A 27,815-nucleotide genomic window follows, 5' to 3' on the forward strand; every position below is an offset into this window, starting at 1 on the left:
ATGGAACAAGAAATAAATGAGGATGATACCGTATCCAATAATGATCAAGAGTCATTATTAGATTCTTCTTTACAAGTTCCACGTTCCGATATAGAAAAAAATTTATTTGCAAATAAAGTAAGAGATATGATGAATAATGGATATTCCTTTGGTAATGATAAAATAGTAGATGAGTCGATTGACACAATTCATAATAATAATGTGCATAATTCTGATATCGATGAACAAAATGATACCTCTAATTCCGAAGATGATGATACCAGCGACTCTCAGGTCAAGAATTATGATGACATTCCATCTACACCAGGACATAATCGTATTGATAAGGAAAAGGAATATAAATCTAATTATAGAGAACAAAAGGATGAACTTACTCATCGTCCAAATTATCAAGATGATGATTATAATTCAACAGATGAAGAGACTAAGAAGCAAAGTTCAAAATCTAGTTACGCTGTGGGAAATCGACGAGAGACGTCAGATGATGAAAATGACGATAACGATCATGATGACAATAGTGGTGATGATTCAAATTCTCGTTATGTTGTGAAAAATAGAAAGAAATTTGAAATTTCAGATGACAATGGCAATGACGATAACGATTTTGATGACAATATCGGCGATAATCAGGTCAAGAACAATGATTATTATGAAGATGACATTCCATCTTCATCAGGACATAATCGTATTGATAAGAAGGATGAATTTACTCGCCGTCAAAAAAATAAAGATAGTGATGATGATTCAGCAAATGAAGAGATCAAGATGCCAATTTCAAAATCTCGCTACGCTGAGAGAAATCGACGAGAGACGTCAGATGATGAAAATGGCAATGACGATAACGATTATGATGACAATATTAGCGACTCTCAGGTCAAGAATTATCATTATCATGAAGATGTCATTCCATCTACATCAGGACACAATCGTATTGATAAGGAAAAGGAATTTGAATCTAATTATAGAGAACAAAAGGATGAATTTACTCGTCGTCTAAATTATCAAGATAGTGATGATGATTCAGCAAATGAAGAGATCAAGATGCCAATTTCAAAATCTCGTTATGTTGTGAAAAATAGAAAGAAATTTGAAATATCAGATAATGACAATGGCAATGACGATAACGATCTTGATGACAATATCGGCGTTAATCAGGTCAAGAACGATGATTATTATGAAGATGTTATTCCATCTTCATCAGGACATAATCGTATTGATAAGAAAAAGGAATTTGAATCTGATTATAGAGAACAAAAGGATGAATTTACTCGTCGTCTAAATTATCAAGATAGTGATGATGATTCAGCAAATGAAGAGATCAAGATGCCAATTTCAAAATCTCGCTATGTTGTGAAAAATAGAAAGAAATTTGAAATATCAGATAATGACAATGGCAATGACGATAACGATCTTGATGACAATATCGGCGATAATCAGGTCAAGAACAATGATTATTATGAAGATGACATTCCATCTTCACCAGGACACAATCGTATTGATAAAAAAAAGGAATTTGAATCTTATTATAGAGAACAAAAGGATGAATTTACTCGCCGTCAAAAAAATCAAGACGGTAGTGATGATTCAACAGATGAAAAGATTAAGAAGCAAATTTCAAAATCTCGTTACGCTGTGGGAAACCGAAAGATATCAGATGATGAAAATGAAAACACTAATAATGATAAAGAGCCTGAGTTTTATGGAGAACAAATGGACGAAACTACTCGATATCCAAAGCATAAAATTGGCCAACATCTATCTATGCATGACGGTAATCAAAAGAAATTAGACAATACAAGTTACTCCTCTCAAGACGAAAATGATAATTATGAAGAACAAATAGATGAAACTACTCGATATCCAAAAAATAAAAACAATCAAAGTCTATCTATACATGGCGGTAACCAAAAGAAATTAGTTAACACGAGTGACTCCTCCCAGGACGAGAATGATGATTATGAAGAACAAATAGATGAAATTAATAGTTATCCATATAATAAAAATGGCCAAAATCTATCTACGCATGATAGTAACCGAAAGAAATTAGATAACACGAGCGATTCCTCACAGGATGAGAATGATGATTATGAAGAACAAATGGATGAAACTGTTGAATATCCAAATAATAAAAATAGTCAAAATTTGCCTATACACGGAGGTAACCAAAGAAAATTAGACAATATAAGTGACTCCTCGCAGGATGAGAATGATGATTATGAAGAACAAATGGATGAAACCACTAGATATCCAAGATATCCAAAAGATAAAAACAATCAAAATCTGTCTATGCATGGAGGCAACCAAAAGAAGTTAGATAACAATAGTGACTCCTCCCAAGATGAGAATGATGAATATAAAGATAGTGACTTTTTGCCTTCAGGTCGTGCTAATAAGAAAAAAGAACGAGAGCTTTATGAAGAACAAATAGATGAGACCACTAGATATTCAAAAAATAAAAACAATCAAAAACTGTCTATGCATCAAAAGAAGTTAGATAACGATAGGGACTCATCCCAAGATGAGAATGATGAATATAAAAATAGTGACTTATTGCCTTCAGGTCGTGCTAATAAGAAAAAAGAACGAGAGCTTTATGAAGAACAAATAGATGAGACCACTAGATATTCAAAAAATAAAAATAATCAAAAACTGTCTATGCATGGAGGTAACCAAAAGAAGTTAGATAACGATAGGGACTCATCCCAAGATGAGAATGATGAATATAAAAATAGTGACTTATTGCCTTCAGGTCGTGCTAATAAGAAAAAAGAACGAGAGCTTTATGAAGAACAAATAGATGAGACCACTAGATATTCAAAAAATAAAAATAATCAAAATCTGTCTATGCATAACGATAACCGAAACGAATTAAATTATAATGACAATGTTGGCGATTCCCAGAAATATAGTCGTTCCAATAAGCGAAATGAGTCCGAATCTTTTTATGGAGGATCAAGGAAGGAAATCACAAATAATCAAAATAATCAAAGTTCGTATAGAGATAATAATAAAGACTACTACAACAGTAATAATCAAGAAAAAAATCGGAAACCAGATAATAGTAGTTCTATATGGCCTGGCGTGATTAATAGATGGATGCCTGGTAGTAATAAGGACGAGAATGAGATCAAAGTTATTTTCCATGTTCATTTTCCGGAAGGTATTGATAAAGTTGGAAACCCCGTAGTTCTTGGTAATGTAAAAGAATTAGGATCTTGGAAAAGCCCTATTGTAAAACTTATTCCACAAAATCGAACATATTGGCGATCCGACCAAATTGTTATTTCATTATCTTCTGTAGTTGAAGAAATTCAATATAAGTATGCCATTCACATACCTAAATCCATATTTCGTGGAAGAGAAGAAAGAATTGTATTTGAAGGAAGTAGTAATAGAGATGATCGCATGTTGAATATTGGAAATAATCAATTTGATATATTCATAAGCAATAATCAATTACCTCGTTTATATCCTAATACTATACGTGATTTTGCTTTTGTGGGTTACATTTATAATTCTATAAAAGCTGACAACCTTAAAGCTAAAGTTATGGAATACCAACATTTATTAACTCTTCATCATGATTTTACGATCCGTGCATCAAACCTCGATTTCATTGTCGATCGCATTGATAATAGACTAAACAAAGAAAAACGTCTTTTCTTATGTTTTCTCTTAGGACAATATACTTCAAGGAAACAAGGCACATTCTATGAGCTACAAAATAACTTTCAATCTGGGTTGTTGCTTGATGCACTCGATGAATATAATCGAGATATTTTACCTTCAAACACTAAAAACCAGATGTATAGTGCCATTTTAACTTTAGTTCAGCATAATGCTTTTCGGATGCAATTTAATTGGGTCCTTATTTTTACAATTGCGTCAGAAGTTGATTCCAATTTTGATTTCATTGATTATTTAAAAAATTTAAAATATTCTGATGACAAATTATTAGCAAACTTCATTAAAGCAATTAAAATGATCAGACCTTATATTGATGGCATTGAAGCTGAATCTTATATTAAGATTGCAAAGGTAATTTTTAATATAATTATTGTTTTCTGATTTCTGATTAGTCTTTTTTTTTAAAGAAAAAAATTTATCTTTTTGTAGTGGTTAATTCAATTATGCCATAATATGGATTACCTTATTGTACTTTGGAATGATATTCTCTTACATAACAACGAACTTGACAAAGTCATTTTTAAGTGTTTTATTGAACGAATTCGAGAAAGTATCTCTCGTGATGATGCTGTTACCTTAGAATACCATTTTAAAAGACTCCCAAGAGATTATCGATATGATGTGTCCGAAGTTTTCCGGTCCCACATATTACAATTACTTAAAGGTTCGAATAGAGATTGGACCGAGAAAAATATCACTGCTATTAAAAACCTCCTTCAAGAAGATAGTCTAAATTGGGGCAAAGAGGAAATTATTCAATCATTAGATTTAATATCTCAATCTAATACTTTGGAATTATTAAACATATTTCCTGTAATTTTAGATGATTGGTTTAATGGTAATTTTTCCGACACTAAAGAAAAAAAGATACCAAAAATATGCATGACTTGGTTTAAAAATCTTTTAATTAAAATTGACACGGGTACAAGCGCAAGAAATAGAAAAGAAAATAACATTGTGCTTTCAGTATTTTTACATTTAGAACGCATACACCCTTTGCTTGGTCATCGAAAAAATGTTTGGCAAAGTTTAACAACCATTGCTATTGATAGAGTTAGAGTATGCTCGGAACCCCAAATATTTGGCGCGACAAAGTTTATAATTAAGATGAAAGAACAAGCTATTCAAGTATTATTTTTAGATTTGATAAAAGAAATGCTAAGTAAGGCCGTTCAACAAATTAATGATCAACTAATAAATAAAATTTATATAATATGTGATTGCAATAAAAAGACTTTGGAAGTCCCAAACACGTAAGTTCTTTAAAAAATTTTATCTTTTTGTTAAATACAATTTACTTATATGTAAATATGTATATATATTTATTTATTAATTTATAATTATTAGGGTGAGCGAGGAAATTTTGTATCATATCATTACTAGATTACAAAACCAATCATCCGCATCTGATCCTTCAGAACATCATTTAAATATTCTAAGAGCAAGTCAATTTTGGAGCATTATATTACGTGCTACTGGAAATGTTACAAAACTTCATTCAAATCCGTTTGTTCAACGTGTTAAAAAGTCTATCAATGAACTTGGCGGATTACTTCGTGAAAAGAAGATTGATATACAATTGTTACAACAACTCTTAGAGTTTTCTGATGAAAAATTATTTCAACACTTCGATGCAGCTGTTTCTAAAAAGAAAGCCATAGTTGATGTGATTGTATCTCGAGATGAAATTGCAGAACTTAGAAAACTTTGTGGCAACTTTCAACTTCAACTTGATATACTTTTCAAATTTTATAACGAATTTTGTCCAGTTTCTCAAGTAACCGATGTGGATGATTACATTCAAGACGTAAAGAAACATATGGCAAGTTCAAATAACGTGTTTTTGAGAGAAGTGTTATCACCAGATTATTGGGCGTTCCATGAAAAAACTTTGATCATTTCAAGACATTGCTACAAATATATTAAATCTCGATCTTTTCGAAATATCTTTGAAGATTGTATCAAGAAAGACACTGCTGCAACAAATGTAGACTACATAGCGCAAAAATTAATACCAGCTGTTTTCAAAGAATACAATACTTACTGTGAACAATTTAAGAAATGGGAAAAACTCGAAGTTTCATATGCATCTTTGTTCTGGCATAATGTTACAGATGTTAACATGGAACTTGATTTAATGGATTATAAAGGCTATAAAAACCAAGAGTTTCTACAAACAATTAACCATCTTTCAAAAATTCCTCATTGGATTAACCGACTTGAGGAGTTAGACATAGTTGTAAAACTTTTTAAAATAGCACATGATAAAGATGATTGGTTAATTAAATCACTTAAAATTTTGAGTGACGGACATATGAAACTTAATCAAATTAATGATTTTTTTAATTATCTTAATAACAATATTTCTAATGTTGATCAAGAATGTTGGAAGTTGATAAAAGAGCTATCAAATGCTGATGAATTTATAAGTTTTTTAGAAGAAATTGTCGAACACGATATTAAAAATTTGATAAATGGTGTGGATGACCATTCGGATGAAAGATTGGTTCAAGAAGATACAGTTTCATCACTTATTCAAGTCAAGCAAATTTTATTGCCATTTATGAATAAGAATAAAAGAGATGATATCGCTGGTTTTTTAGCTTCACTATCAAATATTATAAAAAAGAATCCTACTTTAGGGGAAAAGATTGCATTATGTAACAGCTGTCATATGGCGTTACGAAATATGTATAAGAACATTTCAGATCGTGGTGAAGTTACTAAGGAAAAAATCAAAAATGCCGTACTGAATGGGAGTTATACTTTTGGACGTGATGAAAAAGAAGACAAATGTTTTGTTACATTAAAATATACTTCTAGAACTTTTAAATCAGAGATGTTAATGACATATAATATGAATGAAATCTTGGATTTACGTGGACGAGCTCTTTTAATTGCGAAACCTAAGATAAGCGTAATAAACGATAAGGATGATGAAATTTCAAAAAATATTTTGGATGAATTTACTGTTCAAGTCGATATTGCACAAGAAATAATTAACGTAGTGTCCGTGTTAATGCAATTGGGACATTTTGATTATAGAAGGTTCGAAAATGAATTAATGGGAACAGATAGAATGAAAGATTATTTAAAATTCTTAAAGAATGAGCTCAAAAACTGGTAAATATATTATTTTCCCTTCCTTCAGAGCGTGATATATAAATGAAAGATTATAACATACTTCATTTTTTACCAATTGCAGGCAAACTATAGTTGATCACGCACAAGAACAGTGTTATTATTTAACATTCTTCCCTGCTCGTCATATTTTGGCATTCCATGATTATTTCACATCGGAAAAACTAGATGAAGAAAATGAAGAAGAATGTAAAACATTGGTTAGATTTGTGAACAACAAAGCTAAATTACCATTTCGAAAAGATGTTCAAGGAATTTCACGTGGATCTAAAGATTATCGCAAGATTCTTTGTGAGATTGGAAATGAATTAGAAAAAATTTTTAAAAAAATTCCAAAACAATCGCGCGGAGGACTTAAAGCTGTTGGAACTACCGGACAACGCGCAACGTTGGATATAGTTAAAAAGGGTAAATTATTTATTGCTGCTTGTGCTGACAAAACAAGAGTTCCAAACATTATTATGTCATTATATGCCAATAATGGAAATTATCCAGAACCGTGGCAACTCTTAATATGTACTACTTCAACTACTATGGAGGAATTAACTATCTTCATAAAAAGAAGTTTCTTTGCATCAAAAAATGGATATGAAAATCACTTATTTTGTATTGCAAATTTAGAATTATTAGACTTTGAATTACAATATGATTTAGTTAATCAAATTAGATCAATGCGAGATCAAAAAGATTTTCTTCTAGCGCTTATTTGTTACAGAGAAAATGGAATTCATCATCACATTTTAGATCAATTTTCTTCAGATGTCGTTGAAACCAACGGATTAAATAATGTAGCTATGAGAGGAATTTATAAGGAATTGTGTAAAAATGTTATATGTATTTCTTCCGACTTATCGGGACAAGGCAAAACTGAATGGATTAAAGAGGATAGTTTCAATAAAAAGAGATTCCCACGTAGCTTTTTAATAAGTGATGATATGGAATTTGGCAGACTTGTACGCCAATTTAAAGAATGTAAACTCCGACCTGCAGAAAGTTTACATATCAATATAGTATCATCTAACTTTCCTGGAGACGTCAATATGTTTTTATTTGAATTATTAACTTTGGGTATAGTCTCTACTAATGTTAATATAGCTTGCCTACCGCTTTCAGAAACACCTACGTATATATTTATCGAAATAGCTTCAACTACTGAACAATATTTACTTAATTCTCTTCCTATGGCAGGATATTTATTGTCCAAGCATTTAACTTGGGATATTAAAAGTTTGAAAATCTCTCAAGATATTACTAGTCCAATTCAGGTTACTTGTAATTATTTGAATTTATTAGATCTTAATGAGATAGATACAAAAGAGATCCTTTTTCGGACGGATGATGCAATTAAAGAACCGTTACCAGTGGAACGTTGTCAAAACCTTATTGAGAAATATTTCTTTAACGAAAACAACAAAGACATTTCCTCATTTAGATTTGTTGAAATATTTGTTAATGTTCTAGCAGATCAATTAGTTCGATTTTCATCAAGTTTATTCTTTACAGTAGATAATCTGAGATTAATGGTAAAAGAAACTACTAATATTAGAAAACTTATATTAAAAACCTTAATGGATGGTTCAAAAGATTTTGCAACTAGATCTATTAAAACAAGAGAGGCACAATTGGAATCTACAAATACTGAAGATGAAAACGCTCGTCTTGGTACAATTGTTCAATGGGACGACTCAAATCATCTTATAGTATTTTTCAATTCTCAAACTCCCGATACAATATCTGCCTTATATCGTGACAGAACTAAAGTTCACGAAAATGTTAAGACTTTATTAAAAAGTCAAGTAATTGGAGATAGAACAAAGTGGGAATTAGATGATTACAATTCGATGTCTACGGATGCTCTTCTTGTGAAGTTAGAATATTTAGCGCGAAGGTCGACGGAAAAATTAAATATTTCTGAATACGCTTTATCTGGTGATAACCTAATAAAGATGGCCTTAATTCTTTTAAGAGCACGTGCGAATATTCCAGTTATAGTTTGTGGTGAAGCAGGTTGTGGAAAGGTGATTTTTTTTATTATAATTGTTATTTTCATTATCATTATTTTTTTTTAAAAAAAAATTTTTATATCTCTTATAGACAAGTTTGATTGCCTACTTGGCTTTGATGGTTGAAGTTCAATTCCAGTCTCTTAACCTTCATGCCGGAATTGATGAAAAAACTATTATGATGTTTATGGATGATTCTTTGGAAAAAGCAGAAAAAGGCGAGATTTGGCTATTCTTTGATGAGATCAATACTTGCAATTATATAGGTCTACTCTCTGATTTAATATCTCATCGAATGCTTAATGGAAAATTAATACACCCAAATATTCGTTTATTCTCCGCCTGCAATCCATATCGCCTTCGTACAAAAACCCAAAGTGAGGCTGGTTTAACAAATAGGGTTAAAAAATTTGAAGAACGAAGTAATCTTGTTTATCAAGTCAAACCACTTCCTGATCAAATTTTAGATTATGTTTGGGACTATGGTATTCTAAAACCAAAAGATGAATATAGATATATTCAAATTATGGTAGAAAAAGAACTGAAAAATTTAGCACATCCCGTATTTGCGGAACTTTTATTTGCTTCACAAAATTTTATTCGAAAAGTTGAAGAACCATATAGTGTGAGTCTACGTGATGTCAAGCGAGCTATAAAATTGGTGATATTCTTTTATAAATCTCTTCATAATCGTCCTGCTTACAGATATGGACATGTATATCCACCGCCTGGAAATCCAACCATATTGATTAGATCTTATGTTCTAGCACTTAGCCTTTGTTATCATTCTCGGTTATATGAACAAGATTTACGTAGACAATATCGTTATGAAATGGGACAAATATTACACAATCACAACGCATTTGTAGGAGAAAATATGTTTTCTAAAATTATTCGTGAAGAACAAGAAGATTATATTAAGAGGATGCGATGTCCACCTAATACAGCATATAACGAAGCTTTATTAGAAAATGTTTTAGTTATGATCGTATGCATCTTGACAAAAATCCCTCTGTTCCTTATTGGAGCACCAGGCTCTTCAAAATCTTTAGCAATTCGTCTTATAAGCTCAAATTTACGTGGAGCCGATTCATATGATAAATATTTTAGAAATTTACCACAGATTTATTTAATTCCACATCAAGGTTCTTCATCTTCAACTTCTGATGGTATTATCAAAGTTTTTGATAAGGCGAATAGGTTTCAGGAAACAACTTCCACTCAATTTCCTGTTATAAGTGTTGTTTTACTTGATGAAGGTAGTTTCATTTATATTTAATATATTACTAAGTTTTTCGCATTATTATTATTTATAATATTTTCTGTCTATCATAATTTTTCTTTTTCTTTTATATGTCATTCTAAAGTTGGTTTAGCTGAAACAAGTCCTTACAATCCGTTAAAAGTACTTCACTCCTTGCTTGAACCAAGTTATCCAGCTACAGGGCCAACTGTTTCAGTGATAGGAATATCTAATTGGCGCTTAGATAACAGTAAAAGTAGTCGTGCACTACTTGTTCAGAGGTACATCTAAATAACAATCATTGTATAATTTACAATTTCACTATGTAGTATGTACACTTATATTTTCTTACGTTTTTTGCAGACCACAATTTGATTTGGATGATTTAGTTGATACAGCTGAACGTTTATTAAATAAAAGAGTTGTCAGATCTCAAAGAGGGGCTTTAAGACCTTTAGCTAAAGCATATTTGAATTACGAAAAACATGGACAATCTTTGCCTAATTTCCACGGTCTTCGTGATTATTATGCGTTGGTTAAGCGACTTTCATTATGTGAAATGACTCCAGAGAATATTCAAATGGCATTATCCCGTAATTTTGGAGGAACAGAGAATCATGTCAAATTATGCGAACTTTATTTTGGATATGTTTTGAAAATGTTTAATAATCATAAACCATGGTTATATAAACAAATTCCAATTGAACAATTAATTACTTCAAATTTAGATGATTCTGATGCACGTCACTTAATGGTTATCGGTAAAAGTGATTCAATTGTGAATTTGTTGACTTATCAGTTAAGAATGAGAGACTTGGATCCTGTTGTTATTTTAGGATCTCAATTTCCCGATGATCGGGATGATTATTATTATAGTGTTTTGAGGAGAATCATGGTAACAATTTATAAGAAATATTCTTTCTTTTACCCACATTATGTATAAAACTAATTTTATGATTTTAGATGTGCGTTGAAACAGGTAGACCATTGATTCTAACAGACTTGGAAATAATTTATGGTGATTCTTTTATTTGTTATCTTAAGTATAATAATTATTTATATTAAATGATTTTTTATATTTCAATAGGGAGTCTTTATGATTTATGGAATCAAAATTACATCGTTGTGGGAAGTAAAGATAATGTCAAATACTTTACAAGAGTTGCACTTGGAGCATATGCTAATCCTATGCTGTAAGCGAATTAATTCATTAAATTTATCGTATATATTGATTATTTTATTTTAAAGTATTTTAAATAATAATAATGAATTTTAGTTACGTTTCGCCGAATTTTAAATGTATTCTTGTCATGGATGAGAAGAACATGGCTTCAGCTGATCCTCCACTTCTTAATCGGTTTGAAAAGCAAAAAATGTCAATTAATGACACTCTTAATAATAAACAAAAATTACTTGTTGAAAATTTAGGTGATTGGGTAAGAAAAATGTCGACTCTGATTGGAGTTAATCCAATAACTCAATTACGTAATAAATTCACCCAGAAGAATCTATTCATTGGATTTGATAAAGATGAAACCTTACAAAGTTTAATTATTGACATCACAAAGAATAATCCAGAAGCAGATAATGATGAAATTTTAGAAAAATGCAAGGAATGTTTAATTGCAACAGCATCTTCTGACGGAGTTGTAAGAGCCGAACAATCAGCTTTAGAAAGAGATGAAGTTGATCGATGGAAACAGATTTATTTCCACAAACAGCATCACAATAGTCTTTATGATTATTTTGCTAATCAAGAAGATGCGTTATCAGATCCTAATGGACATTTAGTGATTATAAATACATTTTCTAATATCAATACGGATGTTAAGTCTTGTTTACAAGAACTTGCAAGTTGTCAAGTAGATAAATTGTCGATTTTCAAAACTGAAGCTCAACTTTCAAATCGGGTAAGTCAAAGCAATGATTTAATAAGTTAATACATGCTTTCTTAGGTAACTTATTACAACTCCATACTTATAGGTAAAACACTTCTGGTCAGAATCAACCGATCAAATGTTGATTCTTCAATGTGACTTAACTACCGTTAATACTGGATGTATTAAACTAGCCAAATTCATTATTGAGCAATTTCGAAATGAATATATATCAAAGAGAGATCAAATGGAGCGGGATATGCCTACGAAGCATGCATGTATCATTCTTCATATTCATCGAGATCAGGAATCCACTTTTACATCTTTTAATTTCATGTGCGGTTGGAAACAAATGACTATTGAAACATTATCAGGAAGTGACGTTCCTACATCAGGTCTCCTAGATGGATCTTTAACTCGTATTGTTAATTCTACTTATCCATTCGAGAAAATTTTACAACAAGAACTCTTATGGTGTTTATCATGTATGAAATATCCATCGAACGACAAGTCAATCAATCATATAAAGTAAGCGACATTATTTATTTGTATGATATTTAATAATTGCATTTATTAAGAATTTTTTTTTTTCCGCATTAAATTATTTTTTAGGACATTAAACGAAAAAATTCTAAAACATCCAATATTTATTGAATGTTTGAAAAAGAGAGTCCTTGAATGGGCTGAAGAGAATTCTACAAGTGACTGGCAATATAAGATAGCATCAAATAAACAAAATTTATATCCATACCCTTCATTTTCTGCAGCACTACAAGCTCACGTTAGAACACTTTTTAGAACACCGATAGCGCGGATTTTATGCGCTTTAGAAAGATTATCGGCGATAAAAACATTTTTCTATGTTTCTGATCAAACAAAGTCAAAAAAAGGAAACTATGAGAAGTTACTTAAGTTTTGGGAACAAATTTATGTAGACGAGAAAATAATAAAAATTGAAGATATACAAAATCCAAAACCTGATGGATATAATATGCCGGCAGGAAGTTTGCTCGATCTTGAATTTCCTTTTTCATTTTATTATATGAAACAAATTGATAGTTTTAAAAGACATTATGAAGAAGAAATATCGATGTTACAAAAGGATGATGATAAAATTGATGACGAAACCAATGAACTTTATGATGACGTAATCGAGGATCATTTAAAAGATTTTAAAAATAATCTTCTTACGTCGATTCCGCAATTAAAAAATTCACCTCTCGAATGGGAATGGGCTTCGGAGCTATATTTTAATGACTTTGTTACTGTTATTGCGTCAAAAGATGGTGAGACAAAAAATAGAAAAATGTTAGCATTAATCTTAAAGTTACTCATTGGTGCCGATAAAATGCGCCAACCAATTTTCCTACACGCATATTGGTGGAAAAATGCTAACGAAGTTTTGGCTCAATTGCAATTAGCTCAAATGTCTCCAATAATTATTAAAAATATTGAAAAACAAGGAAATTCTATTGTAAGGGGAAGTATAGAAAAATATCTAGTTAAAGAAGTGACAAAACTAATGTTACAGCGAATTTGTGGAAATTTTGAAGTCGCAGAAAATGCTCATTTGATCGATAAATGGCAGCATGATGTAACAAAAGTATTATCTCTTGTTAATAAGATAACACGAGCAAAGAATTTACCGGATCTTCAGTTGTTACGTATTATAAACGATCTAGTTGCAACGAAGACAATTCCTTTAGAAAGTATTAGAGAAATTGTTCAACTTGGATTAAGTTCAGACGAGCAAGAAGTTCTTTCCGAGGAATTTATCAACACTGTAATTGATAAGCTAGATAAACTAGAACAAAATGAGAAAAATATAATTCCAAAAAGATCATTTATCATGAGATGCCTTGCATTGATTCCTATCGAATCAGATGTACTTCTAAGTTTTTATAAGAAGTTATTCTCGAATGAACCTTTTCCATTAATGGGTGCAATCATTGAGAGGGTATTTATTAAAGAAGACTTAGAAAATCAGGATATATTCTTTACAACACTTACAGATTTCGATGAAGCTATGAGGCAATCTACCCGGTTAAATATTATTAATGAATGTTTAGGAGATTTAAATACAAACATGACTACTTTATGTTGTGATACCATTGAACAAAGCTTTTTTATGAATGAGAAATTGGAAAATTTAGCGGCTTATTGTGGATCGGCTCTTGAAGCTTTATATAAACAAGGAAGGCCATCATTACAAAAAATAGTCTCTATTGCGTTGCTTAAAGAATTCGTTCGTCGATTCTGGGATAGTTTTCTTCCGAAAAATAAAAATAACCCCATTGTATATGATAAGGCAGAGGAAAACAATTTTGATAATGAAATAATTAATCAAATCAACAATATTTTGACTTTTTCTCATCCTTTGATTCATTCTCTCAAAATTTACTTTTTAAGAGATTTATTTCGGAGAGGTTTTTCAATTGATGACATTAGACGATTTTGCGAAGCTCAAAAAAATGTTTTGCCGTGGCTTAGAACTTTCAATTGGGAAGATACTAAAGAAAATCGTTTATCTGATAATCCATATTGTAATTTACCCGAATATAATGAAGCAGAAAACAGCTTTATGGCCCTCTATAGTATAGGAAATAAGGCACCTTTCCAAACATATATCCAACAAATGAAGCAGAATATGACTTTGACAACAAAATTATCTTTAATGGGGCTCCTCTTTGTACGTCTTCATGCATTAAGAGCTTCAAGAGAATGGCGACATTCAGAAGTGCAATCGGCTGATTTCTTGACCAAAGAGATTACTGGAATGAACTTATCGAATTCATTTAAAACAATTGCAACAAATATCCTATCGAATAAACAACCTTTACTCCAAATTATCAATCCGGAAATTAATAATACCGATTTGATATTAAAATCCGTTATTGCACATATTATCGCATTTCATGCATCGATTGAGCCGAATTCATCTCAACTTGCAATGTATTTACACAATTTACAAGATTGTCAGAATAAGTTTATTTTAACGTGCATGTCAGATATGGAATCAGTATTGTTAAATGCTATTAATGAAAAGGTTACAAGATATGTCTGTAAATGCGGTTTTAAATACTTTGTCGCAAATTGTGGCAATGTGGTCCATGCTAGTAAATGTCCAAACTGTGGAAATACAATTGGAGGAAATGCCTATAATCAACCAGCAGCGGGTAATACTAGGCTTGATGTTGCACCAGGTGGTCAAGCATCAAATGATCAAGTAGGATATATTGGCGAACTAGTTAATCAAGATTTAGGTCATTCCGTCAGATCTTTTCCACCTACAACATACCGTATGCTACACTTGATTATTCACGCCCTTATTGGAGCGTCTTCACCTCAACCTGCCCTTGTCTTCCTTCAAAAAAATAATAATATCGCTACAGATTCTGAAAAATATTGTATGGACCATATTCGAAATGATTGGGAAGTTCTCAAGAAACTTCTTAACTGTTCAGATGTGGTATTTAGAAAAATTGTTTTTGTTATTTTTTAGACTAATTTGAAATAAAATTATTAACTAATAAATTTTATAATTTTTATTCAGAATTTGGCGTTAATATTCCATTCATTGATTTCTTTGATGATGGAAAATCCTCCCTTACCGAATCAACAGACAAATACATCTGCTGAACGCATGAATTGGGAAACCGTATTCCATAATAATTATGTTACACCACAAACTAAAAATGTTAACGAAACAGCGGCTAATTATCGTATGAAATTAAACGAAGCTCTAACCAAAAATAAAAAAATTAACTTAATTGAATGTGAAATCAATCAGACTTTAGTTATGGATGAACAATATCGAAGTGAGAAGTTACCAAATTTATGGAGAACGATTGGAATAATTAACTTTGATAGTTTTCGCGCTTATTATATGAGCGATTTGACAAGGAACAACGATTATCCATTTCTCAATATATTTTTCAAACATTCTAAACAAATAGAATTACTAAAACATCTTTTACCTATTGTAAAATTCGTTCAAATTTTGAATGCCAAACTTGGATATCAATTAACAAGACAAACGGCAAAAGATATGAATTTCAGACAATTTATAGAAAAAGAATCCAATGGTGGTGAAAACGATGAAATTTTCAATAGTTTAAATACCGCTTTTAATGACTTTAAACTTGGTTGGAACACAGTAATGCCTTTTGTTAAACGATATCAATGTCATGAACTTCCCAATGATAAACCAACAATGGGTTATAATCTTCCAGTTATTTTTGGCTTATTGGAACAGAAAGATGCAGGAATTTTCCTATGTGCAATTTTATATCACTTAATCGAAATACAAAATAGATTCTTACAAGAAGTTATAGAAATTCCACCTGGAACTTGTAAATCTCTCAAGTTTTTAGATGAATTAACATTTGATGTCGGACTACCAATTTCAAAAACAAAACCAGTTACACCCAATGGGTATTGCCTTCAATCTATGTATCTTGATCATGCTCGTTCAGGAAATATCATTAATTTTGATTGGGATGATGAAATTCTTGCATATAGTCAAAGAAATTTAGCAATTGCAAGAGGAGAAGATATTGTATATGATTTGACAAAAATTGAAGCGGAATTGGCAAATATTCTAGTTTTCGAAAAAGTTTATATAGAAACTCTACCAGATTCCCAATTATATCTTGAACCTTTTCCGTATCACATGGAGCTATTTCAAGGATGTATGAGAATTCTTAGTGATATTAAGAATTTAATAGCTCAAGAGCCAATTCCAATTGAAAAAATGAATTTATTAGGGGTCTCTAGTTTACATTATGCTTCAAAATTAAATTTAGATAATGCGTCAGAACTTTTGTCATCATTGGAAATTCTTTTATGCTTTGTCAAACGTACTGCGGCCGGGGATGGAGAAAAATCCATTAAGGAATTTGTTTTACAATGGATGAAATTATCATCTTTGTATGAACATAGAGGATTTTCTAAAATTTTGGATACTGATTTGCAACTTAAACATTTGGTTTCTTTGTACGAGCTCGTTGAAGAACAAGTTGCCGATATTAAAATTAAATATATTCATGAAAAATATAAGGAAAAACTTTCAGCGGATATGGAGACGGCAATAATGAAATCATTAGATCTTGAACAGCAAACTACAACGAAAAAAGTTATACCAGCAGAGGCATTCGCTTTGGCTTTAAAACGATTTATGCTACGATTCTTAACTTTAGAAAATCAAAAAGAGAAGGAACCATTATATGTTTATTTGCAAGATAGTTCATTAAATTTTTGGCCCTCAACAGTTCCAGAGGAACTTATCGATGAATTGTTTCCAGAAAATTTATTGCTGGCTAATACGTATGATGCCTATACGTTTACAATAAACAAGATTGAGGTAAGAAATTTAATAAATATGTATTAACTGTTAATATTTAAAATAATTTTAACTTAATAAATTTAATTTGTATTTATAAATTTTTTAAGCAAACGATGAAAAAACAGGCTAATTTTACTAGAAATATAGTTAATAATCAAACCATCAAGTCACCTAATAATCAAAAGGAACCTACTGCTAGCAAAAGCACACAAAGAAGGTCAAGAAAGATTCTATCAAAGTATGATGCGATGTAGAAACTCTTATATTCTTGTTATCAAATTATTTAAATTGTAGTATATAGTAGCTTTATTGTTATTTTTATTATGTTAGTTTTCATTCATATTGAATTTGCTTATGAAATAAATTTAGATTGAATTTATCGTTATTATAAAATACTGAATCAAACGTTTTATATGTAATCAGGTTAAATAAAAAAATAAAAAATGTGATGATAATACGCAAAGTTTGCGTTACAGTAAAGTTCGCGTATCCAACTCCCCAGCGTAAAAAAGCTCGGGCACGTGATTCATGTGATTTTTCTATTATTGTCCGGAGAGTGTCCGGAGCGAAGCAAAGGATCCTTGCGCACTATGAAAAAAAATCGATCACGTGAATTTCTCTGTCCGCCACGTGATCGTCACCCAATGAAATCGCAAATTTTAGTTTTTCTCTCCGGACTTACAACGATTCCCGTTTCCTAGTGTACAGTAAAACTAGGAAACGGGAACCGTTGTAAGTCCGGAACGAAAAACTAAAATTTGCCGATTTCATTGGTGACGATCACGTGGCGGACAGAGAAACTCACGTGATCGATTTTTTTTTTCATAGTGCGTAGACATATATTGTCCTTCGCTTCGCTCCGGACAACTATTACAATTATCATTAAATGATTATTTTTATTTTTTATTTTTATTTTTTTTTTAAAAAAGACGTTTCGTTTTCTCAATTTCCTCTTCCTTTTTTTAATTGCATCATCATTAATAATTTTAATCATGGGTTTATAAAAAAATTGTGAAAAATTTTCTTTTTTAATGCCGCTACCATTAATTATCATCATAAATGGTTGACATTATATCAACATGATTTTAATTTAAAAAATTTTATATAGGCCAGAAATTAATCTTTTGATAAGTGAAATGACGTCACACAAATCACAATCTGGTAAGGATAAACTGTTGTTTGAAATTTTATTATACTGCAATTCTGCATTTTTGTAAAATTAGTATAAATAATTCTTAAAAAAAAAAAATGTCAAAATTAAATAATGTTGTACTTTATTATATTTTTCAAACTTTACATTATTCAATTAATATTCTACATTTTGTTTGTTAGTTAACAAGCTTTGGTATGAAATCTCAATTCCAAGTTATCCTAATAAATATGTTTATAAAAAAAAAATAATAATGCTAAGTTAACTATAGCTTATCTGGATTTTACGATGAGTAAATAAAATAAGTTTCAGCTTATAGCAACTATACTATAGCGACCACGACGGTTCGATCAACGATCAATTATCAACGTAGGTGTTATATTTGCACACGTCCATTTCCTACGCATGCATGTTTTATTACGATCAAATCATTCTTGATTCCCTTTTTTTAAAAAAAAAATTCTGTATTCAACAATCTTCGAATACCATTTAATCACGTGATCTAAAGTAAAAATACGTTCTATTTTATAAATAATGCATTAGAATTACAATTGCCCATTTAATATCTTTAATATATATTATATTTTCCTAATTTACGCCTCCAATCACATAAAAAGAAATTTAAAAAATATAAACTTAAACTTATTTATCTTTATTTTACTTAGGCTGGAAGAAAATACAAAAAAATTAATCACATGATTGCATTCATCGCATGCAAACGAATTACTTCGGTTATATGTAATATGATGTATTATTTATTTTTGTTATATATGGTCATTATTTGTTAGGGAAAAAGTAGTTGATCCCACTACTCTCCAATTCCACCCATTCGGATAGATTTTATGTATATGTTTGAAAAAAGAATTTTTCTCAAGAAAAAATGCAGCTGTAAAATAGATAAAAAGAGTTAGGATTGTGTCATAATTGTAACACTGCAAGAGAATAAACTTCAGGGTAATAATAATGGTTGTAATAAATTAATGAATAATACCTTTGTTTGTTTCTCTAGCATAAAGATCCATTACTCATTTAAATCCTTCTGCGAACATTGGTATGATTCGGTAAACCGTAATTTAGAATAAAATAAAAATTACGCCACTGCTCTCCGAATATAACGACATAATTTATACTTTACCGAGTTAAACTCTCAACATGTGACCAAAGCTTATTTATTTTTTGTAAGCTCAATATACAATTTTAAAGTATCATAATTGATCTTATGTCATCAACAGACAAACCCAATTATTCCATCATGCATGTCATTTTCACTCATTATATTGGTAAAGATTTCACGATACTCCATTCTAGAGTGCTATACTGTAACACCCACGGGCAAAAATAAATTCTATAAAAATTATCCAGATGTATAATAGTTGTTTGTAATAAATAAAGACGGTTGGTACATGATAATTTGCTAAAAGGAGAAAGGTTACTTTAAGCACAGAACTCTAATAACTTAAAGATGGAAATACTTTATTACAGATCGCCTAATTCTTGGTTCATAGTCGCCATATCATACAGCAATTAAAATTATTGTACCAGGACGTAATACTAACTGTATCACCAATACAAGCAAATGTTACTTCATTGACTTCTTTTTCTTGGATTTGAAAAATTCGGTCATATAAAGTTACATCATTGTTACATTAAACCCATTTTATCAAGTTTATTCCATAAAATATCGTTGGGAGTTGGACGAGATCTAACAATGACAGGATCAGCTCGACCATCTAATACCATTTCTACATACTAACTTACCATAATCAATCTGAGCCTAAGATTCACTCCTGGAGGTTATCTTCTTTCCTTCAATAACAAAAGTATTAAAATTGTTAATAAATATATATACGTATTAATGAGAACCTGCCATAATGAGTAAGTTATTTCAAATATGACATTTTTTTTAAATTTTGCATGGGAGCATTAGGGATCTCAGGAATCTCAGGGATTTACGCTTATCATCATCTAATTCTAAGTCAACAAGACAAGACAGTGCATTAAGTTGTAATATCCAGTGAAGTAAGCAAATAATGACACACTTTCTTCTTGCCAGCAAAGTTCATAAAATGTTACATGTGATTCGAAGTGATTAATTTCCGCTTTAGAGTTTTAGTAGATCTGTTTGGAACATAATTAACGTTAACGCACGAAAAAAAGAAATTAAAGTTATATTATATAATGGTTTTATTCTACTATGTTTTTATAAATGTATTAATTTTTTACAACTTAATTTAATAAAAGCGTAAGGGGTATATGCGAAAAAATCGATGGTGTAATTGATTATTTGATTGTGACCACTTTTAATCTATCAACAAAATTCCTGCATAAAAATATATAACATCTATTCATTATATGATGCAAATTTAGAACTTTTTTACACTCATATCACATGCGAAATTGCGAACTTATGAAAAAAATAATATCGTTTACCCGTTTGCCGCTATTTTGGTTTATATCTGATACAATCGGTATGAGATTTTTTTTCGATTGTTACGTGCGTAGGACTGCGCCAAAGAGACACGTACTGACAGAGTATCAGTCGGAGTCATTGGGATGACGAATCTAGCCGAACAACAATTTTTTTACTTTTAATACATTCACTAACTGGAGCTTCATACAAACTTCACCAAACTGTAAAGCGCAGGAAATGATTTTATTAAATGTAAGTAAATTTGCATCCTATTTAATACGTACAGACATTCCCACCTAATTAAAGTGCGTACGTTTAACTAATCATACAGTATGCTATAGCCAAGCCTTTTAAAAAAATATACAATAAATATTTTATATGTAAAATGTAACTCATCAGGAACTAATACACTTTTTCGTGGTTTGATTTTACACATTTTTTTTTTGGATATTACAGGTGAAAAATCATAATAATTTTTACTAGTAGAAAAGAATTCTATGTTATAACCGTTTATTATATGTAAAATAAAAATAATATGTTAAAATAATATTTACATAAAATAATTGACAGATTGAAATAGTAATAAATAAGTAGTATGAGAGATGGAAAGTGTTTTAATTGTGGAGAAAATTATATTAAGGCGCTTTTTTGTCATGATCAAAAATATTGCAAAAAAAATGTTATATTAAGGGAAAGGAGAAAGCGAAGGGGAAAGGGAAAAGCGAAGAAAAATAAATCGTATGAATTATAAATAATTTGAACGATAAATAATAAGGATAATAAATATTATGAAATATAAATAATTTGAATGATAAATAATTTGAATGATAAATAATTTGAATGATAAATAGTATGAAAAATAGTATGAGGAGAAATAAATCATATAAAGGGAATGTATTATAAATAGTTTAAACGATAAATGATAATGAATTAATGAATTATAAAAATTAGTTTAAATAGTATAATTTATAAATAAATTTCGCAGAGTTCAGACATTCTTCCTTACGATGACGTACCGGTATTTATAATTGATGATGGTCGAAATATGGTAAAGTTTAAAAAAGCTTAAAAAAAGTTTGATGGTTACACCAGATAAATCACTTATTCACGCTAGCTTGTTATATTGGGAATCAATTTGATTTACCCAATATAACAGTTATTACTTATTCGGCACTTCGTGCCGAATAACTATTTATTGTATAGTCTGAATAATACAATATGAAAAAATGCGAAATATTCGCGGAGATAGAAATACTTTTTTACAATAACGCAAGAGTAATTTCCTTATTGTAGGCGTTTAGCCTAAATAATATGAAAAATAAATATAAATAAATTAATAAATTAATAAATTAACTGTTTTTCATACGCCACATCGTAAAAAGGAATCCTTACGACGATGCATGATTTCTTATAGATAAAAGAATAATAATTTTATTACATATAATAAGTTTTAATGTTTAATCTTTTAGATTGAATGATAAATGTGAGAAATATTATAACAAATGTTTTTAAGAATAAATATAATAAGTAAAAGATTTTTTCATGTTTTGATTTGATTTTGAAAGAATAAAAAAAAATTTGAAAAATTTAAACACGCCAAAAGTGAGGAGACTTTTTTCTCATTAGACGGGATATAACTCCGAAAAAATTTTAATTTTCCTAAATGGGAATTTATGCAATTAAAACTAGTTTTTTTCATCAAGTTTTAAATAAAAAAAATTATTTTAAAAGTTTATTTACATCAAAGCCCAAATGAAGGTATCGCTTATCAAAGATGAATTAAGAATTTGATTAACCTAATTTATATATTTATTGATTTTTTGACTATACCGAAATATTACATAATCATTCATTTCATAAATCGCAAAATAAACATAATGGTACATATCTGCTCCTAAAATAGTCCTTTGATTCATTTGTAATTTGATTGGTCAGATCTTTGGTCTAAAAGTTCATATGAACGACTGTATGTATACTTTCAACAAACATTATTCCGTTATATGTCTTTTTAGTCATTTGTTAGTTTTGGTCTCCTGAAAGCAAATGTGTTCGAAAAGAACATCATATTGATAACAATTCTAATAAAATTGTTGGTTAATAAACGTAGTTGCATGCGTATTGCGGCGTTTCAGTTGTAAACGTTCAGGAATGATTTATAATTATATATTATGTCTTAAATGCGGAATACAAAAGAAAAAAAAGTTTCGTATGTAATTTCAAAATATACATACAGTATAATAAATATTACATTTTATTATTAATTCTTTTAACAAAATGTAATATTATCAACAATAATATTAATTGCTTCTAATATGGAATAACAAAATTTTAATCGATAGACCATCTACAGCACTATAAATTTATTAAAGTAATGAAACTGGTTGTTCAAAGTTTCGTACTGAATAGTAAGTTATTTAATTTAACGAGTGCTAATGAAATATCTCAAAAAGATGAAAGTAAATTCATTCAGGTAGGTGGTTGCTTTTTTAATTATTTTTGTTTATTTTTGTCGGTATTTTTTATCTACTCGGCCACCTCGTTTTTGGTGCTACCATCAAAAATTTAGTGTAACGACCAAAAATTCCGATCAATTAAAATTACGTACAAGTACAAGGGAATTATTAAAAACATACAACTATCTCTATAATAAAGTATTTTAGAATTCCTGAATATATTATCTAAAATATAAAAATAACCTCTATTGTTTTAAATAATTATCAGACCTGTTAATAATAAGAACGATTGTATTGATTAATAATGGTATGTGACACGAAGTATCATCAATATAATAAGACATGATGTGCTAAATATTGGTACAACAATTACACATGTACATATATTATTATTTTTTTTTATTATTTTATTATTATTATACTAACAATACAACATGAGTTAAAATTACAAAATTACAAAATTTAAGAACAAGTCTTCTTACTAATGCCGCTGTCCATAATATCTAATATTTTGTATACCACCACTTAAACCGTGTTTGGAGGCGTGCCATCATTTTCGCCACAATCCATCGAGATCCACAGGTTGTTTAGCGATTTTACATTCACTTTCATATTTTATTGGAGGGTCGACAGGAAATTTGCAAAGTTGACCACAAGCAACAAGAGTATCATAAAATTCTTTAGTACACGCGCAACTTACATCGAATATAAAGTTTGCTTAAAAAAAAAAAATATTTATTAATTATTACTTTCCATGATAACTATATTTACTATATTTACTTGTTATTTATTGAACTTACCATCAACTCCCACACCTTTGTTTTTGTAATGGAATATTTTACTAAAATCAAGCTTGCGATTACAAGGAGCCAAAAGTTCATTTAAATAATAACAATTTTGATCAGCATTTGGGCAGTTAACAAGTACTGCTAATCCGACATAAAAAAATAATGACAAGATTATGTTAATAATAATAAAATGATTTAGTAACTTCATTTTTAAAAACAACGTTTTCGTCGCAAAGTATTTTTAAAGTAATAAAATTTTAACAGAAAGTACGTAGGTTTTAATTTTGGATTGGAAAGAAATTCGGTAGTTATTTATTTATTCTTTTTTTGTTTGCACAATATTAATATGTTGCTCATTAAATGATTGTTTAATTTTTATAATAAATTAATTCCATCGATTTTTTTTTTTTAAGAAAAAAGAAGATTCCATCTATCTATTTTGCTTGAGTTACAACAGAATTACTATATATAGATATATGTATAGTTCGTTCGATTTTGCAATTAAAGTTCGTGAACCATAAAATTATTTTTATCAATCCACAATGTCGAATGCTTTTATTTGTTTTTTTTCCTTTGTTCTTCTTTTTTTGTCTTGTTTGTTCCTATTTTCTTATTATTCTTACAATTTAAGGTTTAAACAGTTGATCTTTTATGAAACATCGTTCAGTACAGATTGCATGGAATGCAAATGAAATGTCTTTATAAATACAATCTGAGATAAAAAAAATGAAATGTGATAAACCAATAGAAAATTAATATATTTATCGCTTTGTTAAATTATTCCGAGTCTTTCACCTCCCACTAGCCCTACTCGACGTTCTTATGTCTACAGAAGACCCTACTGTACCTCAAAAATCCGTTGTATGGTCTTTACAAAGTCATAAAATCTGAAAAAATTTCCCTAGCCTTTCGACAACTGCACCATGTTTCGATATAAGGCAATTGGTACATTGTACCCAACTTTCGCAAGATATTACCTTTTATGACTAAATCCGGCTAACACTTTGTTATTTACCCTTATACGTACGTACCACCGGGATTTTTTTGTTATGATAAACAACGGATTTACCATCGGATGTCCAAAAATCATTTGGATCTTCAAATAAAATATTACGTAATTAGTTAAATTCATTTCTCAAAGGAACTGTTTCCAAATATTTTCGTCGGCTGTAACAATTACTCAAGGAGTCAAGGACAAATTGATTGCAATTAAAAATAGAATTTTTTTTATCAATGAGCCCACTAAAAATGGAAAAACCAAACCTTTTAAACTTTTTTTTCGTATAAACAATATACGATATACCGTATTTTGCGGTTAGTAAGCACCCCTGGTCAGAATTATGGCGATTTTGACCAGAATTATGAGGATCTTGGCCGGCATTAAGTGCAAAAAAGGGTGCTTATATACCGTAAAATACGGTATTTAGGATTCTATTTACAATGTACATCCGAATGTTCTATACCTGCGACTCTATTATTAATCAAACTCATACGATATCACATCTACCTCGTGACCACAAATTTTACGAAACCCAAACCAAAGAAAAAGTTAACAAACCAAAAGATGTTTATGACAAACACCTTGGTATGAAATACAGAGTTACTCTTAGACGATACTATAATCTTTGACAACATATAGAATATATAAGAGAAGCTAACCAAGTTGTAAGCTTGAATTTGACATTGTCCAGCTATATGTGCATGTAATACTGCAAATACTCTCTTTCTATCTCTTTTTTTTTATTCCTTAAAAATATCATGTTTAAAAGAATTAAGGATTCTTAACCGCCAGCTTAAACGTAATTTATGTAAAACAATATTTTACACATTAATTTTTTTTTTATAATAGACGTCTTTTTTTTTGTACAAAAAATTCATTTATTTTAACCTAAATTACCTGGCCTTTGTCAAATAAGCAAAGCTGTTCAACAAGTATGAAACTACTCAGATAATTAATAGTTATTCGGCTCGAAGTGCCGAATAAGTGATTTATCCGGTATCCCGTGATTTGAAGATTGCCTGATACAATAATTATAAAAATCACGTGATACCGGATAATAGTTTTTATCAAGCTAGTTTGCATATTCATATTTTTATACTCATTTTTCGAATATCTTAATATAATTTAATAAAAATTAGGTAATTAAGTTTCACAAAAATGATTACACTTGTGCTACATGATCATATGACAGATATTAAGAAATTACTTCAACAAAAAGTTGCGTTAAAAAAAAATTTTTTCTTTCGTAACCTCCCTATTAAACTCCCCATCAACTCCCCCATCAAATTTTCAACCAGTTTTTACATCAAGTAAGTTGAGAAATTTTGCAAGTATATTAGTAATTATTTTACATTAGACACAACTTGGTTTATTTAGAAAGCAAAATTATTCAAAAAAATCTTTCAATAAATAAATAACTCTAAATATTAATAATGATGATTTTAGTGAAATTAAATTATGTCTTGATTAGTTGTTTAATTATAATCTATTTTGATATTTATTATTAATTATTTTTCAGTTAATTTTTTTTCGTTAAATCATTAAATATTCTGGATTTTTGTAAAGTTTTTCTATAAACTAATTTTACAATATTTTTTTCCCTTTTTTTCTAGAAACTCCTTCTAATGGCTTCGGGTTAAAAGAGGTAAATATTTTGGGAGAGGTCTTAAAAGTTTTTTTATATATTTTTGACATTTTTTCTTACGTAGGAACGGATCGGAAAATATGTGCCAAGGGACCGGTCGTTTAAAAAACGAAAATCGAAACGTTAGTAGAACGTTTCACTAAAAAAACAATTCCAAAATAAAATTTTGTATTCCTTCACTGAAATTCTTGCTCAAAGACCCGGTCACCTAAAAAAACAATAGAAACATATTAGTAGACGTTTCATATAAATTCAAAAAAAAACTTTTTCTCCTACCGAAATCTGCATCCAAACAAAAAAGGAGGAAAGGGACCGTGATGATAATGAAATCAAGGCTGATCCGTGAAATAACTAATTTATACCACGGAGACTACCATTTTTAAATTGATACTTTTTAGCTTATCTTTTTAAATAAACATCATTCATAAAAGGGAAATCACAGGAATCGTGATATAAAACTAAAAAATTTATTTTAAGAAAAATAAATGGATACAGTATTTTCTACTATATACTCTTATCATACATAATAATATTTTATTTGTTTTTTTGTTTCTTAATTGTTGATTTTTCATTCTCCAACCTATCTTTCAATAAACCAGCAATAATCTCCAACACTTGTTTTACTTTTTTTTTTAGGTCTGATTCTTCCTCTGAATTTTTTAAAACAGTCTCTCGGAAAGTTTGATCATGATTGGTTCTTTAAACGAACATGAAATTTTTTCTGGACTGTATGATAAAAAATACCAATCTGTTGCTGTTGTAATGGCACCATAAAGGTATTCGCAATCCCAAAAAGCAACACCTGCCTTACGTTTTTTCCTGTTAGTTTGTAGGGCACTCTCACATTGAATAACATTTTGAATGAAACCTTTATTAACCAAGTATCGCTTGCTTTCAGTAATACAAATCAGTTCCTCAAGTGATATTATTGTATAATCAACACGGCCACAATTTTCATCACCCACGATTTGAAGTTGAGGAAGCAAACTAATTTCTTTATCAGTTTCTCTCCTGGCAATATGAATTGCAGCGTGAAGAATTGCCGAAATATACTCATTACGCATTGCCTCGTTA

General features: G+C 29.7%; 2 protein-coding genes across 2 annotated transcripts; one reads left to right on the top strand and one right to left on the bottom strand.

Moving 5' to 3' along the window:
- Positions 1-17,682, top strand: OCT59_024443 (uncharacterized protein; the record flags this gene model as incomplete). Its single annotated transcript, XM_066135437.1, has 16 exons — positions 1-3,498; positions 3,805-4,038; positions 4,117-4,237; positions 4,409-4,940; positions 5,035-6,810; positions 6,893-8,846; positions 8,923-10,090; positions 10,199-10,355; positions 10,438-10,969; positions 11,038-11,092; positions 11,162-11,267; positions 11,351-11,984; positions 12,058-12,479; positions 12,564-15,420; positions 15,505-17,313; positions 17,403-17,682. The coding sequence occupies 16 exons, from the start codon at positions 1-3 to the stop codon at positions 17,547-17,549; spliced, it is 16,002 nt and encodes a 5,333-aa protein (XP_065991459.1). The 3' UTR covers positions 17,550-17,682.
- Positions 17,683-23,858: 6,176 nt separating this feature from the next.
- On the bottom strand, positions 23,859-24,304 carry OCT59_024444 (uncharacterized protein; the record flags this gene model as incomplete). The annotated part of the gene is made up of 2 exons (XM_025310558.1): positions 23,859-24,025; positions 24,109-24,304. 2 exons carry the CDS (start codon positions 24,302-24,304, stop codon positions 23,859-23,861), a joined length of 363 nt encoding a protein of 120 aa, XP_025181120.1.
- Positions 24,305-27,815: the final 3,511 nt, after the last annotated feature.

This window comes from Rhizophagus irregularis, chromosome 4 (genome assembly GCF_026210795.1).
Source record: "Rhizophagus irregularis chromosome 4, complete sequence".
NCBI classification, from domain to species: domain Eukaryota; kingdom Fungi; phylum Glomeromycota; class Glomeromycetes; order Glomerales; family Glomeraceae; genus Rhizophagus; species Rhizophagus irregularis.